This window comes from Nicotiana tomentosiformis, chromosome 3 (assembly GCF_000390325.3).
Source record: "Nicotiana tomentosiformis chromosome 3, ASM39032v3, whole genome shotgun sequence".
NCBI classification, from domain to species: domain Eukaryota; kingdom Viridiplantae; phylum Streptophyta; class Magnoliopsida; order Solanales; family Solanaceae; genus Nicotiana; species Nicotiana tomentosiformis.
In genome coordinates, this window is record NC_090814.1 from 97,061,197 (window position 1) to 97,078,977 (window position 17,781).

The 17,781-nt window shown below is 36.3% G+C and overlaps 2 protein-coding genes across 2 annotated transcripts; both read left to right on the plus strand.

Annotated features, from left to right (window-relative positions):
• On the plus strand, positions 1-12,030 carry LOC104087422 (protein TORMOZ EMBRYO DEFECTIVE-like). Its single transcript, XM_009591879.4, has 14 exons — positions 1-495; positions 1,225-1,407; positions 4,320-4,469; positions 5,203-5,420; positions 5,837-6,119; positions 7,034-7,168; positions 7,318-7,436; positions 8,223-8,379; positions 8,504-8,750; positions 8,850-8,926; positions 9,678-9,797; positions 10,332-10,462; positions 10,592-10,766; positions 11,254-12,030. The coding sequence occupies exons 1-14, from the start codon at positions 199-201 to the stop codon at positions 11,593-11,595; spliced, it is 2,634 nt and encodes an 877-aa protein (XP_009590174.1). The 5' UTR covers positions 1-198; the 3' UTR covers positions 11,596-12,030.
• A 1,468-nt stretch (positions 12,031-13,498) lies between these two features.
• On the plus strand, positions 13,499-17,325 carry LOC104100900 (cinnamoyl-CoA reductase-like SNL6). The gene is made up of 5 exons (XM_070197306.1): positions 13,499-14,113; positions 14,596-14,774; positions 15,861-16,070; positions 16,485-16,822; positions 16,908-17,325. Exons 1-5 carry the CDS (start codon positions 13,960-13,962, stop codon positions 17,005-17,007), a joined length of 981 nt encoding a protein of 326 aa, XP_070053407.1. The 5' UTR covers positions 13,499-13,959; the 3' UTR covers positions 17,008-17,325.
• Positions 17,326-17,781: the final 456 nt, after the last annotated feature.

Here is a 17,781-nt window from a genome sequence, read left to right on the forward strand (position 1 = left end):
TTCAATTGAAGGGTTTAAGGAAAAGAATAAAAAACAAAAAAAAGTAAACGTTGTAAAACCCTAAACCCTGTCCCTGCTCCGCCCCCAATCCTCCTTCAGTGAACTGGCGCAAAATTCTTTGTAGTCTCATCCTCTGATAATTTTACAAATTGTAGTCGCTTCTGAATTTCACTGCTTAAACCCTAGGAAGAGACTAAAATGGCGTCAGCGGCATTGAAGAAAAGTTACAAGTGTGTGCAGTCTCTGCAGCAATTCTACACAGGCGGGCCTTACGCCGTAGCTTCGGATAACTCGTTTCTCATATGTGCTTGCAATGACACAATAAAGATAGTCGATTTATCAAACGCTTCAATAAAATCGACCATAGAGGGTGATTCTGAGCCAGTGACAGCCCTTGCTCTAAGCCCTAATAATAATTTCCTCTTTTCTGCTAGTCATAGCCGACAGATTAGGGTTTGGGACCTTTCCACCCTCCAATGCCTACGCTCCTGGAAGGTAAAAATCTTTAATTTTTAGTTTTACGTGTTAAAATACAAGTTATTTAGTAGTGGTATGAGCCGGGGTCTATTGGAAACAAAATCTCTATCTCAACAAGGTAGGGGTAAGGCTGCGTACACACTACCCTTCCCAGACCCCACTATGTGCGGTTATACTGGGTTTGTTGTTGTTGTTAGTAGTGGAATGAAGCGTGCTTTAGTGCTATAACAGAATCATAGGGATTGAGTGGGTTTTTATTGTAGTTCCGAACTGCCTAAGTTTTGGCGGGTGGAGTTACTCGTGCTGGTAGGAGGTATCAAGTTACCCGTGACAGTAGGAGGTAGCAGGTATCCGTGCTGGTAGGAGGTAATAGGTACCCGTGCTGGTAGCAGGTAGCAAGTACGCGTGTTGGTAGGAGGTAGTAGGTACCCGTGCTGGTAGCAGATTGTAGGTACTCGTGCTGGTTGAAGGTAGCAGATACCTGTGTTGGTTGGAGGTAGTAGGTACCCGTGTTGGTTGGAGGTAGCCGGTACCTTAGGAGGTTGGTTGGAGGTAGCCGGTACCTTAGGAGGTAGTAGGTGCCCGTGCTGGTAGGAGGTACCTAGGTGGAATAGTCGAGGTGTGCACAAGCTGGCATGGATACCGCCGTCATAAAAAAGTTTTTATGTTGTTCCTTTATAGGTGGGATAGCTAGCAGAGAATTTGGTGCTCTTTTGGAACTTGAACATTGACAACTTACTTTTACAGGGGCATGAAGGACCTGTGATGGGGATGGCTTGTGATGCATCAGGTGGATTGCTGGCAACAGCTGGGGCTGACAGGAAAGTTCTCGTGTGGGACGTCGATGGAGGCTTTTGCACTCATTATTTCAAAGGTCACAAAGGGGTTGTCACCAGCATTATGTTTCATCCTGACCCGAATCGGCTGCTGGTGAGATTTTATGATTGTTATAGTTAGTGGCTTGCTTCCTTGTCACATTAAAGATGTAAACGAATTGCCTTGTTTCTTTCAGCTAACTGTTTATAGAAAGCAGGGCACATTTGTCAATTTCTTGGTCCATTGGGATTTTCGTGTTCCAATTTGTTTTGAATGATTTCTTTTTGTGTTTTCCTTTGAACATATTTGAGGACAGGAAGCATTTATGTGTTATATGGATTCGGCTACAGGTGCATTGCCAATATGCATGTGTATAAGTATCCCGTATGGCTCCAAGCATCTTTTATTTAATTTTAGTGTATTTTAGAGTATCGCACCAAATGAAAGAATCAAATGCAAAATATTATAATCCCATTGTCACTGGAATAGTCATTTTTTACATTACAAATTGGACACCAAGAAAGCTGATTCATAGCCTGTTTGGCCAAGTTGGAGAAATCAGCTTATTTTGAGAAGTGCTTTTTTCAAAAGTGTTTTTTCAAAAGTACTTTTGGAGAGAAGCAATTTGTGTTTGGCTAATCACTCTGAAATAGGGGTGGGCATAAAATCCGAAAAACCGAATTCCGAACCGGACCGAATTAATTCGGTATTTCGGTATCGGTTTATTCGGTATTTCGGTCCTACTTCGGTATAAGATTTTCAGTATTTCGGTACGGTCCTCGGTATTGAAGTTTGGATATTTCGGTATACCGAAATATCGAATTATTTAAGTACACCTTCCTTCACTGCCAGCCCAAGTTATCAATTTTCAGCCCAACATTTCTAACTTGTTAGTTCTTACCCTTAGCCTGTAACCCACCGAAACTAAGCCCAACTCCCCAACCTAACATTAGAAATTATTAGAAAAGTAAAGGAACTTCTCACATCTGTTGCTGTTATGCTCATTTATCACTTTATTAGAAATTTTCTAATGATGTGATTTCTAGTATAAATTATTAGAAGTAAAGAAATTAAGAAAAACTACTCACATTCTATTGTTACGCTCATGTAGTGATTTCTATTAGAAATTAATAGAAGAAGTGAAGGTACTGCTCACATTTTGTTGTTGTTATACTCATTATCACGTAATTAGGAATTTTTAATGAATTAGCTTAGCACTGTTTAGTTAACAAAGATATGGTACGATACCGTACCGAACCAAACAACAAAATACCGAACCGTACCGAATTATTTTGGTACGGTATTTGGTATTCACAATTGATATACTGAATACCAAAATACCGAACCGAAATTTTCAAATACCGTACCGAAATACCGAACACCCACCCCTACTCTGAAAAGCACTTTTGAGCAATAATTTGTGTTTGGCCAAGCTTTTCAGAAAAAGTATTAAATTACGAATAAGTACATGAATAGATTTACTTAATAGTTAATATTATAAGTAAATAAATAATCTTAAAAATTTGTTATTACAGACAATAATTAAATCTTTTCATTTTATTTAAGTAAAATATGAAAATAAAATTTTAAAGTACTTAATTCTTTTAATATAAGTTAAATATATTAAAAATCATTCAACAAATATAAAAGCATTCACCCCTAAAGTCACTGTATATTAGAAAGCTATCCTAAAAATAATAAGAAATATATATACATTAATATCCTAAGTATTAGGTTTAACGGTTATTTTGGTATATACTATATTTTGTTAAGGGTATTTTTGGTAAGAAGAAAAGTCAAAACTGCTTCTGCTTCTACTTTTGGGAAGAAGTTACTTTTTTCACTTTCTCAGAAACTGCTTCTGCTTCTTCCCAAAAGTACTTTTTTTCCCCAAAAAAGCTTGGCCAAACACCTCAAGTTAGGAAAAATAAGTGCTTTTGAGAAAAAAAAGAAGCACTTTTGGCCTCTTGAGAAGCTTGGCCAAACAAGATATCATTCTCCTAGGTTTTAGTTTTGTGTCATTATCTTTCAATTTTTTTTAATTTGATTCGAACGTCCACTGCGCTTCATCATCCTATGTGAATTTTACCTTGCCGGTCCTAAACCTGGATAAAGGATGAGGGTTGGAGACTGCGGAGGGTCAACAACCAGTGAAAAACTAGTCGAATGATGATAAACCCTCACAATAAGAATGGATATAAAGGATTCATATATTCGACTTCAATTGAGATTGAGTATTTGTAGTAGTAGTAGTTGTTGTTTAAGCATATCCAATTTTTTCATGATTTTCTAATGGTCTCTCACCCTGTTTCCTGGGAATGGTGACTCTTTAACAAGTCCATCTCAGGCAAGGCTTTTGTCTAGTAGAGGTTTTTATGATATTCGAACTTTCAAGACTGAATAGGCAATCATTATGCAGTCTGGTGACTCTTGCTATATCATGTGGAAGTGCAGCAAACTGCATTTTGGTTAGGCAATCATTATGCAGTCTGGTGACTCTTGCTATATCATGTAGAAGTGAAGCAAACTGCATTTTTGGTTAGGTGTTAGAATTTAAAGATGAAAAAGGAAAGTCGTAAAAAACCTTCCCCTTTTTTGTATCAGTAAAACCTTCATTTTTGTTTTTGAAACAACAAATAAAAATCCTCCCATTTTTTTGAGCTAGTAAAGTTTTGTTTCAACAAATTATTGCTACTACCTACCCCCTCTTTACAATAGCTAGCTATCAAGTAAGCCTTTTTATGTTTTTAATGAGTTTTTGTGCTTCTTCTTCCCCATACTTGCTAATATAAGTTTCTTCTAGTTATGTTGTGGGGGACATGCTAAATTCTACCCTTTTAATCTCTGGGTTATTTGGAAAGAGAGGAATAGAAGGACTTTTGAAGGTGTGGAACAAGATTCTGTAAAATTGCAAAATAGTCTTTTGTTTCTAATTTCTTTTTGGTGTCATGAGGTCCCTATTTGTATAGAGGATTGGGCCTCTTCTTATTGAACTAATTGGCTCAGCTTTTTGTATTTGTCTATAGCTGTTCTCTGGTGGCGATGATGCTTCCATAAGGGTCTGGGATCTGACGAGGAAGAAATGTCTGTCAACACTAGAGAAACATCAATCAGCTATCACTTCCATGGCAATATCTAAAGACGGATGGACTCTGCTTAGCGCAGGGAGAGACAAGGCATGTTCTCCTTTTTACTTTATCTTTTTCTCCCACTTTATATTTTAGTGGGGTAGGTTGAGAAAAAACTAATTGTTGCTAAGGTCATAAATAAAGTAATGAGGATTAGAAGGAGCTTTACCCATCTTGTGGCCTTTAAAAGATGAATCCAAGAATCTAAACAGAAAGTAATAGCGTGCATCAATCTATAAGCCAGTAACTGTCCTGACAGAAGTCTCTTTCCCGAAAAAGAGAAATCTTTGTTTCCAGATTGATATTAAGTTATCAACAAAGGGAAGGTCACCTTTCAGAAGATAAGGCATGAACATACTCCTAGCAATGAATTAAACTCCTTTTTCCTTTTGGTTTGGGAGAACAGTTACATGTGAAGGTATGCTTAATAAAATTTTATTCAGAGGGAGATTTGAAGTCAATGCCCCTATTCTGGAATGGCTGCTACTTTAACCATTACTATATCCTGGCCTTGTTGAGGACCGGGTAATTTTTTTACACTTTACCATGCTTGGCACAAATCTTTCTATTTGCCGTACAAGAAAATATTAAAGAATATCGTGTCATAGAGTTGTTAGATGACCTATATACATGCTAATGAGACTTTCAGCCATGCATATTACTTATCAAATGTTTTTGTTTCAAGTCATCAGCTTAGAAGTGCTCTTTTTTTCTGATTCTTCTTCACGAGGACATCTTGAGTGCCAGTTGAAGCACTATCTGATACTAAGATTAATGACAGGTTGTAAATTTGTGGAACTTACATGATTATGGCTGCATGACCACCATACCAATGTTTGAGTCACTTGAAGCCCTGTGTATAATTGGTCCAGAATCTCCTTTTGCTGCATGCCTGGCTTCATTGACACATCCACAGACAAAGAAGAGAAACGATGTACCATCAATTAATTTCATCACTGTCGGTGAACGGGGATTAGTACGGATATGGAGTTCTGATAGGTACGTGTCAATCACTTAAAGTTCTAAAAAGGATCTAGCATTCAAAGCAGTCGAAACTTGAAAGATACAACAATTCAGCTCTTTAGTTGCATCTATTGTTTCTAAGTGTTCTCTTTCATTGTTGATTTTGCTTGATTATGGTAGCCATTTCACTCATGTGAGTCCTGCAGTTATGTTGGAACTAACATTGTTATATTTTCCGACAGTTATAAAAACAAAAAGTATTATAGATCCTGCTCTAGCATTCAAGGCAGTCGAAACTTGAAAGATACAGCAATTCAGCTCTTTGGTTGCACAAATTGTTTCTAAGTGTTCTCTTTTATTGTTGATTTCTCTTGATTATAATAGACATTTCAGTCATGTGATTCCTGCAGTTCTATTGGATTATTAAATTGTTTAATTTTCTTTTGCAACAGGGCACTGTGCCTTTTTGAGCAGAAATCCTCTGATATTGCCGTAAGCTCTGACAACGAAGATTCGAAGAGAGGCTTTACTTCTGCTATGATTTTGCCTGCAAGTCAGGAGTTGCTTTGTGTTACAGCTGACCAGCAGTTTTTTCTTTATTATCCGGAGGAATCTGAAGGTAGTCTGAATGTAGTTCTTAGGAAGAGGTTTGTTGGATACAATGAAGAGATTGCAGATATGAAATTTTTGGGTGACGAGGAACAGTTCCTTGCTGTTTCAACAAGCGTAGAGCAGGTCAGTTCTGCAATGCTTTCCTGGGTTTAAATTATTGAATAATGTATAGAATACTGCACATAGTTGTAAGGTTTTTGTGGCCCATCTTGAAGTTGCTCTTCAGCATTTGACATCCTTGAATATCTTTTTCCAAAATTATAATTTCATGACTTGTGAGAGGAGAAAATTGTTTAATCGAATTTGGCTATTAGCTATCAAAACCATGTTATGGTGATATCTTATTTGAGAATTACAGGAATTATGTACACCGGGTTTATTATCAATTGTTTAGCAGTACTTTTTGGTTGGTTAAGGGGCCTCTAGCCTTTATTGGGCCCATGTTGAGGATATTGCTATCTGCTCCATTGTCATTTGTTGTTTCATAACTGATGTGCATTTTATATGCTGAAGAGAAAAATGGCGTAGAAGAGATATTACTGTTTGCCTGCCATTTTTGGTTAAAATTTTGCATTTTTATTCAGAAGTTGCCTTGGCCTCCATTTCCAACATATTTACTGAACCTGTGAACATTTATCATTTATCAAAACGAACCAGTGAGAAAAGACCCGTCAAAATGTTCTACTTTAAATTTTGTTCTTACCATTATATACATTTTGAAGAATATGAATGAATACGAATTGCGTAGATTCTTTCATGTAACATACAGTGTCCTAATTCGAATAGTCCAAATCGTTCTTTGTCTTATTACAAGCCTCTTATCTGACTAGAAAGATAGCATACACTGATACAAGTCTAGTACTCCTTTCTATTTCTTTTTATTTTATGTGGCACAAGGATTAAGAAATTGATTTTTAGGCTGTAATACTGGTGCATGTATCAAAGTAATAGTTGGAATTTACTTTTGATAAAGCAGTCATCACATCACAGTTTAATTTGACTCTTTTCTCAGGTTCTAAAACATTTCATATATACAGGTGCGAGTGTATGATCTTACATCAATGTCATGCTCTTACGTGTTGGCTGGGCATACTGATGTTATTTTGTGCCTTGATACCTGTGTATCAAGTTCTGGAAGAACACTTATTGTGACTGGGAGTAAGGACAACTCCGTAAGTCTGTCCTATCTCTTTCTGCTCTTTAGACACATGCAGCATTTGATGTACGCTTTTAATCTTTATCTGCCTGGTTACCAAGATTGTACTTTGCTATGCAAGATTAGTACCGATTTTTTCTGCTTCTGATTCTACTGTTTCAATAGGTTAGGTTATGGGATTGCCAGAGCAAGGCTTGTGTTGGAGTTGGCATAGGTCACATGGGAGCTGTCGGAGCTGTTGTTTTATCAAAGAAACAGCGGAACTTCTTTGTGAGTGGTAGTAGGTAAATGATTATCCCTGAACGCTGTAGTGGGCATACCCTTCTTCTCTAAATTTGTATTGAGAACAGGATCTGTCCAAATTAACTTTTCAGGAATCAAAATTATGTGGCCTAGAAATCTATTTTTAGCTTCAATGTCGAATTTTAGCTCATAAGTAGGAATTCATAAAGGCACAATTGTAAATATCTTGCTTTTAGAATTAGTTGATAATCAAGTCTTTGCCATGACCGTCCTTTAGTAGAACTCTTTTATAAGAATTAAAAGTATTGTGTTATACAAAGAACAAGACCCCAAAAGAATACTGGTGAGTGTGGCTGTTTATCTCCTAAAAATGTTTTTGCTGGTGTGAGCATGCATGATGTAAAGTGACATTTTTCAGATCTGTGTCATTTGGCTCTTGAGTGAGTGGATTTAACTCTTTGATGCGTCAGCGATAATTCTCTTTCTGAATTATAGTGCTCAACCTTTTTAATCTAGTTATATCACTGTGATGCTTCTGCTTCCTTGATATTTGAAGTATGTACCTGTCATGAGGATTTAGCACTGAGTCGAGTTTGCTTACAGCATTGTTGACCTGAGTTGATATTCTTTTTTACTGGTTGAATGCAAATAAACATTCATTGTCCTGTATCTGCATACCATCTTCTTTTAGTCTTAGACCGTGTACGTCATCTTTTTAGGCTTCAATATCTGTTACAAGATGTTGATTGTTGAAGCCAAATGATCTAAAGTGTTCCTAATCATATCTTCTAGAAATTATATCTTTGATCTTTCTACGTTCTTTCCAGTGACCGTACACTAAAGGTATGGTATTTTGATGGTGTCTCTGACAACAATGAAGAAGTCCCAACTTTGAAAGCAAAAGCAGTTGTAGCAGCACATGACAAGGATATTAACTCTTTGGCAGTAGCACCAAATGACAGTCTTGTTTGCAGTGGTTCCCAGGTTTGTAAGATTGGGACATCTGATTAAATCGTGGCATAAAAAAATCTGCCGCAGGAGACATATTATCATCTCATGCTTCTTTTATATTTTCTAAAGCTTTCATCGCATCTCCTCATATTACTAGGATCGCACTGCTTGCATATGGAGACTTCCAGACCTTGTATCAGTGGTTACACTGAAAGGGCATAAAAGGGGGATATGGTCTGTTGAGTTTTCTCCAGTTGATCATTGTGTGATAACAGCTTCTGGAGACAAGACGATAAAGATATGGGCAATATCTGACGGATCATGTTTGAAAACATTTGAAGGGCATACATCAAGTGTCTTAAGAGCAACATTTCTTACCCGTGGCACCCAGTTTGTTTCTTGTGGTAATATGACATTCTGGAAGCCATTGTAGCTTTATTTAAGTGTTGATATGTCTGTTTCTCATCGCCTACTTTTGCTAAAAAGTATGACCATCTCTCCAGGTGCTGATGGTTTGGTGAAGCTGTGGACAGTAAAGACAAATGAGTGTATTGCCACATATGACCAACATGAGGATAAGGTGCTCAAATTTTTATGTTATTTATTTATGTCCATTCACTTGAAAAAGAGCATTACATTATCTCCACCTTGGAATATCCAATTGTTCTGAATTAATGAGTATAAACCTGCGCAGTTAATTTGGTTTTTGACCAGTGCCATTGGCCATTTATATATCAATATTTGAGTGATTGACCAAAGATTCGATGAATGCTTTTTTCCAACTGTCGTTTGAATTTGACATTTTCATTGCAACTGAGGAGCAAAGTTTGGGTCCTGGCCTGTTGATTGACGAAGTGACTCTCCAGTTTCTATTACCTGCAGTTTAAAATGGTACAGAAATTTGAATGACGCGGACGATTGGGACGAGAAGCTCTGAGGAAACCTTAAGAAAGCATGAATATTCATTCTCAAGTAGAGCTCTTATGGACTTGGCATATTCTGGCATGTTCATGTGTACTCTGCATGAAATTACTTTATTTGTTGCTGCGTTCTGGTACCGCATGTTATTAGGTCTTTGAATGTGATTGTAAAATCTCTCTATTGGGAGATTGTTGGCTATTTGACCGAATAATTTCGTCTTGCTTCTGGTTTGCACCATCTTTACAATGATAGGTTAGCGAAGCTAGCTAGTTCAGTAGTTTTATACATTGTAAAGTTGCTGACAATTTTACTGTTTTCTTACAAAATGATACTCGTTCATTTTCTTCTCGGATATTTGCCACGCAGATGGGATTGGTAATATCTTGTTTTCTCTTTAACTTGCTATCCAGATTTGGGCCCTGGCTGTTGGTAAGAAAACAGAAATGCTTGCAACTGGCGGTGGTGATGCGGTGATCAATTTGTGGCATGACTCAACAGCTTCTGATAAAGAGGAAGCTTTTCGTAAAGAAGTAAGTAATCATATCAATTTTCTCTTGAAGTGATATTCATCGAACAACATTGTTGGGTGTTGATGAAAAATAATTCTGCCAAGGCATAGTTTCTGTGGAAGAAACTTTGTTAATGGGCGTCTTTATGCCCCAGTGAGGTCCTGATGGCTTGATCACGTTGGACTTTTGTTTCCCAAATGTCTAGAGCAATTCTTGAAGAATGCTGCTTTCTCCCGAGCTTCGTAATTGAGTCAAGGAGTACTTCCAGTTAATTTTATCAGACTAACAGTATAACCTTTTACTATTCTTCTGTCTTTTAAAACTTTTGAGAGATTTTTGCGAACTACTTCTGTGAACAAGTCAGGATGCCTATGATTTTACAGTCATATTAATATAATTGAGTTAGTTAATTAGTTGCTATGAGCTGTTAGTTTATTTGTGTTTATTACTATATTATACGAAGGGAGAAGAAGATCCGGTCTGTTTCTGATGTGGTTGTGTCTGAAAAATTACTACAGAACTTCATGTGATGATATCAATATGTTGCTCATGCAGGAGGAAGGCATTCTAAGGGGTCAAGAGCTAGAAAATGCTTTAATAGATGCTGAATACACGAGAGCAATTCAGATTGCATTTGAGCTTCACAGACCACATAAACTTCTAGAGTTATTTGGCGACCTCTGCAGGTAGTCTTGACCTCTCCATTTTTTACCTTTTCTCTTAGTGATGGCTCTATTTTTGTGTTCCCTTTTTGGTTATTGATGGTGCGAATGCTATTGTACCATGACTTTCATCTAACATCTAGCTCTTGGCAGGAAGAGCGATTCGCAAGATCAGATAGGAAAAGCAGTAAAGGCTCTTGCTAAGGAAGAGCGTCGCCTGCTTTTGGAATATGTCCTGGATTGGAACACGAAGCCAAAGTTTTGTCATATTGCACAATCTGTTCTTTTCCGGGCATTCAGTGTTCTCTCACCTGCCGAGATTCTTGAGGTACCATTGTGTCTTCCCCTTAAATGTACATGGAAAGTTTGGTCACAAACGTAGAAAAATAAATTGTTAAAATTGATACATATTCCAGAAGATTTACCATGCCAGCGAAGTCCACTAACTGGGCGGTGAGACCTCCAGAAATGTTTCTCCATTGCTTCAACGAGCCTTCAAATTGTTATTATATCACATGCTATAATATCTATCAAGAAAATGATTGCATATATTAGCTTGGTGTATTAGTCTTTTCAGTGCTCGAATTTTTTCTTTATAGCAAGAAAGTTCATTTAGTTGATTGGCTACTTGATATACTTGCTTGATTAGACATACATTAGACTTTAGCATGTCTAGCGTCAATCTCTTGGTGCTACTCTGTAACGCTATGCTGTGCTCTAGGCACCACTTTTATCTGTTTTGCTCTATTTGGAACTAGTTTTACTTATCTAGTGCTTCCTTGAGAGATCTTACCGTTTTCCTTCTCATTATACAGATTAAGGGTATTGGAGAACTGCTTGAAGGTCTTATTTCTTATTCTCAGAGGCATTTCAACAGAGTAGATAGATTAGAAAGAAGCACGTTCCTGTTTGACTTTACTTTAACTGGAATGTCGGTCATTGAGCCAGAAGATAATGAGGGGAAATCAGAGGACAAGGATGCCAAACTTTCTTTTGGTGCAGAGGGCGAGCAGTTAAGTGAGATTGATTCAATGGAGCAAGAGCAGCAGCACAAAGAAATGAAAGAAAAAAAATCTTCAAAAAAGCGAAAAAACAAATCAAGAGATGCCACTAGTAAGAAAGTGAAGGGGGTGACTGACACTTTCGATTCAGTGTAGCTTCAGTGGCATAAGATGTTGCAATTCTGACGAACTAATCGAGTTGCTTCCCTTTGTTGAGCTTGATGATTGAAAGGGGTTGAGCCTTGGTGTTGCTGATCTTCATCGAAAGGGGTTGCACCTGCAAAGTGCGGAAATCTCTTTGCCAGGAAGGTCTTTTCCTCTCCCACCAAAAGATTTTGTATGATAGCCATAGAATACATCAGCAATTTTTAACTAGTGTATAGATTTTGCACTGCAAAGGAAAATTTTGGACACTGGAGTGGAAGTTACCTTGACCCCTCTCCAGTATTTTCAGGTTATTTATTGATATTTCAATTTTAAACTGAGTTTTCTTTGTAACTTTATAAGAAACATATTTATTATCTTAGTCTGTAACCTGAATATGTCCAAGGACATCAAATTTGTTAGTTCTATTCCACTCGCACGACACAATATCTGCATAGAAATTGTCCTTGCTATAGATTTTTCCCATGAACTCTGGGTGAAAGTTGTGTCCTGAAAGTGAACAGACTAATCTCTCTTCTCAGGTATTGAATTCTTCAATAGTCAAAGTCAAACATCCATTTACCGTAAAGGTAACCTCTCTTTATCTTATTGCATGTGATAACTTTAACAGAAACGCTATGTGCAATAATTTCAATGTCTCATCTGGTTGAATCAAATACAGTAGAATTTTGTCAAGTTTTCTGCTCTATTAAACAATCTGAGAGCTGGAATATAAAGATCTGAATTGTCGACATCGATGTATGAGCTCAAAACGTGGATCTCCTTATTGTTTGGCTTAAAATCCGAGCGTATATTATCTGCAGTTGCTCTTTACGAAAAATTGTGGAGTATAAGGATTAAAAAAAGGATCATAATTAGGCATATTTTCCCTGTATTCCAAATCCCAGATCTCAGACAATTAAAAAAATATTATCCTAGACTCCAACTTATTTTCTATATTACTAAATTAGGCGTAAAGTTATCAGTTGCTGTAGGTTATTTTAACCTGATTGTTTAAAAATTATACGTACTATTTAGTGAATATAATTAAACTCTAAAAAAACTAGTCTCTCTTTATTCCCAATAATGACACGTTGGAAAGTCTCTTTACGTGAGGCATGTTCCCACCTTTCTTACTTTCAAGAGTCGTGCCTTATTCTCTATCCGAATATGATCTAGAACATCAAACAATGAAAAATCAAATATATATGCAGACCCGGACCCAGGATTTAAAAGTGACGGGGGCACCACTATCAAATTAAAATTTAAGCAAATATTGGAATATGAGTCAATCCAAGTATTACACTAAATGTCAAGTTGTGCCCCTCAAATCGACCAATGCAGCTGCCTAAGTTTTGAGTCAGTGGTGGATGAAGTGTTAAAGTAATTTCAATTGAACCGATAACTTTCGACGCATAATATAATTTATAAGTAAAAATTTATTGAATTTGCAAAAAATAGTAGATATGAACCCATAATTTTAAAAATATAATGGGTTCAATGCCAAAAATCTTATATATTAAACACATAAAATTTAAATCTTGAATTCGCCTAAATATAAAGTCACATAAAAACGTGTCTTCCCACCAAAAGTTGGACCAGTTTAAGAGTCGCAAGAGAGATGAACAAGAAGAACAGTCTGTGTGTGATTAGCAAGGGTGGCCGGCATTTACACCAACCATATCCAAGTTCAACTTTTAATAACTATTTACTATATTAAAAACAAAACAGAAAAATAACAATTAATAAACTTTTGAATAAATTTCTCTGAGGTTATGCCAGCTCGCATAGCCCTTGAGATCAATAAATAATGCAGCCAAATTAAAGAGGGCAGACAACAACACTCAACTAATTTCTGAGAAATTAACATGTTATATCAAGTATTTAAGTTTTCTCCCTTTCTACGTTTCGACTAAATTAGGCTATCACATTAAATGTTTAGCGTGTGAACAGCAAAGAATTTGGAAATCTGTAAATTGAATTTTGAGCCACATGATTTTAAAAAGTAGCCCCAGCTTATTCCCATTTCTTTGTGTGTCTTTCTGTCGTCTGCTCATTGACAGTTAGGTAAGTTCTTGTGTTGTACACATAAAGAGAGCCCACAAAGATGACGAATTTAATGCAGATTTCGCGATACAAGAGAGCATTTTTTTCCTCACTAGTTTGGTATAGGCTGTATCTAACTACTACTACTTCGTTTGCCAACCATATACTTAACCACACACTCTTTTAATGATTTAGTTTCCTTCTTCTTTAAATACCATCTCACTTTTTCTTATCCTATTATTACTAGCTTTTGCTTTTTCAATTTGTCCAGTCCGCCTTGACATTTTAAAGGAGAAAAAGGGGTTGCTTCTTATTTGGCCGGGGGGAGTCATGACTATTGCACAAGACTTGTATAATGAGCAGGATTCAATGTTTTGTTCAAAGAAAGTTTGTGTAATGGATGCAGCTGGTCAGCTTGGATCCACACTCGTACACCGTCTCTTGCTCAGAGGTTACACTGTCCACGCCGCTTTTCAAAACCATGGTTTGTTTCTTCTCTTATTAATACTAATGGGAAAATTTGGCAGAAGAGTTCAGTTAAAATTTTAAGAGGATTTACATTGAAGTAGAATAGGATATCACTAAAACAAAAAAAGGGGTGTAGCCGTTTCCAATTTAAATTCACACCCTAATTTTTTTTTTTTTTTTTTTGGAGTGGGATGAGCTGTGTGATGGGAAGAGGTGAAGGTTAAGCAAAAAAGCTGTTAAAGTGATCAAGACTGGATTTGCAAACTATAGTTGGCTTTATTATAATACTTTTTTTTTCCTTGTCCATTTGTGAAGTACTCCATCTGTTCCACTTGGTTTAACATTATTTTCTTATTAGTCCATTCAAGAAAACAATTATTGTTGAGTTTCACCGTCATAAATAGGGGACATTTTGTCTCCTCTAATTCAAGATAGTATACTAATGATATTATTATTACAGTAATTGAAAGCCTGATCCTGAATTTTCAATTTGGACAGATGAAATGCAGCGTTTTAAGAGGAAATATGCTGGTGGAAATGTGGACGAAAGCAAAAGCAAGAAGTTGATATGTTTTCATGCTGATCCCTTAGATTATCACAGCATAGTGGACACTCTCAAAGGCTGTTGTGGCCTCTTTTACTCTTTCGAGCCTCCCACCGATTATCCTACCTACGACGTGAGTTATTCCACAATTACTGTACTTGTTTTCTATATCTATTAGAAACAAACTCTCTACCTTCACTAGGTAGGGGTAAGCTCTACATACACACTACTCTCAGGGGCGGCCCAATATCATCCGAGACCTAAAGCAAAGCCTTAATAATACACACACACATATATATATATATATATATATATATATATATATATATATATATATATATATATATATATATATATATATATATATTGAACATCGTTTTTTAAAAAATTAGACAAGTGAGGATGTGGAATTAAAAAAAAATGAGAACTTAGTTTTATAAAGTACAGAAAATTAAATAAATGTAACGTTGATTGCATCACAACTGAAATGGGAGAACGTAGAAAATATACTTACTCCGTCCCAACTTAAGTGACTCCTTTTTTTTAGTAAGTCCCTTTCTATATTTGGTAACAATTCAACTTTAGATTTTTCTTTTTACCATTAATGAGATGATTTCTAGCCCACAAATATCTATGATTTATTTAAAATTACAAGTTTCAAAAGCCTTCCTTTATTTCATAAACTTCATGTCCAGACAAACACTTTCATATAAATTGGGACGAAGAGAGTATAATTTATGTAAGGAAAATAAATAATAAGTTAGATTATTAGATATAGTTATGTGACCAACTAATGAATAGAGAAATATAATTAAGTAAAAAAGTAAAATAAGATTGACAGAAAACTATTTTAGTTATATTAATTAGAGGAAGAAATCGAGTTATTAAAAATTAATATGATAATAAAGAAATAAATTTATCAATAATAAGAGATAATTATATAAATAATATACTATTATATATAGATAAATAGTAATTTTGGAGTCCTTAAATTTTTGGGGCCTCACTTGCTTTAGGGTGAGGCCGCCCCTGACTACCCTCCCCAGACCCCACCTGTGGGAATATAGTGGGTCTGTTGTTGTTGTTGTTACTGTACTTGTTTTCCATTATTGTATTTGGAACAAGAATTTTCTCATTACTCAATTTTACTCCTTTCATTCTCCTGCTTTTTTTTTTTTACATTGAAGTGAATGTGCCAACTAAAAGTGTTATGTTGCAGGAATTGATGGGAGAAATGGAAGTGAGAGCAGCTCACAATGTGATGGAAGCCTGTGCACAAACAGATACCCTAAACAAGGTAGTCTTTACATCCTCTGCCACAGCTGTGTTATGGGGCACAAGGAAGAGGGACCAACATGACTCTCCCCATTCTCATTCTTGCGTCGACGAAAGAGATTGGACCGACATCAGCTTTTGCAAAAAATACAAGGTAATTTCCCTATTCAATCCTCCACGATTTGGCAACAACAAGCTGTGAAAGAGCCTAGGGGAGTAAGCATTATATGATGAAACTGATTTTACAAATAAGCAATTACATATGTGAATAGAAGTGCCGAAGCTGATAATTGAAAAAAAGGACGTATGACGAAAATGGAATAGGGAGGGAGATAAGGGTTTTGTTTTAAGTTGCAACAAGTATAACGGATAAAATAGCAAAAATTTTGGCAAAAAAAAGAAGCTTATAAGCTTGACTTATGACTTTTGGCTGATTTTGCTTGCACACACTTGACGTTATTATCAGTACTTTTGGCGTTCACCATACACATAAAAAGGTTAAAAAGTGCTCATAAGTTAGTTTGACCTACTCAAACACTACCAAAGTCTAACATGAATTGGTTGGCAGTTATGGCACGGGCTATCAAAGACACAAGCAGAGAAAGCAGCATGGGCATTGGCAATGGACAGAGGAGTAAGCATGGTTTCCATAAACGGAGGGTTGTTAATTCATCCAGATCTCAATATCAGAGAACCTTACTTGAAGGGAGCAGCTGAAATGTATGAAGGTGGTGTGTTTGTTGCAGTGGATCTCAAGTTCTTGGTAGATGCTCATATGTGTGTGTTTGAGGATGTTTCCTCTTACGGACGATACTTATGCTTCAACAGAGTCATAAACTCCAGTAAAGACGCTACAACTCTAGCCAATATGCTTCTGCCTCCTTCAGCTTCATCAAAAACAGAAAGGTAAATTCTATCATCTTCTTCATTTGTAGTAACCACACTCGAGTTCGTTGTCCTTTTGGATTTATCATTTGTGTATAAACTGCAGTTTGGAGGATGATATGGTCTATGAGCAAAGGATTAGCAACCAGAAACTAAACAAGTTGATGCTGGAATTTGAAACTGGATCAGATGTCCAGGTCTATTGATTGATGCCGTTACTGTGTATAAAGCATGGCTCTTACTAAACTAATTGAGGAAGATTGAGGAGTATTGTTTTGCCCCAAGGAGACGAGAAGAGCTCCCTCAAAATTTAGATAGATTTTTGAGGTTCAAGACCTCATCATAAGTTTGTTACAAATTGGACTTGCAACAAAGTTGCATATACAGCATGACAGAAATGTTAAATGACCAACAGAAGCATTTTGCATAGAGGCAAGCCTCGATATATGTAACAATAGCTAGTACCTTTTCGCTTGCAAATTACTATAGAATGAAATTGATTAGAATTGATGTTTTGTCCCTAATGCCACTTTTTATAATATAGCTGCAATTACTACTAACATTACTTGATCGCATGCCTAGGTTTGAATGATAAACTCTGCAATCGTTGTTAGAAGCAATAGGTCTTCAAATTGTTCATTTGAAAAAAATAAATCACAAATAAAAGTACAATTCTCCCCTCAAATATGAATACTAGATTGGAGTTTTACAAAGCCCCTTATTAGATTTGGCGATGACTTACCCTAGTAGGCTGCATTTTCTAGAACGCAATCCGAGATAACTGTGACCGTATATATATAGAAATATATCTTCTTTGTAGTTTGGCATCGCCAAGTTGCTAAAAGTATCACTCAATCTGATCTTGCGCATCTTTTGCGTACAAGGACAATCTAAGTATCAACCAGAGAAGAAATTATGCCTCACTCGGTATATTAATTAGTCCACGGCTAAAAATGGCACTTAAAACATGAGTTTAACTT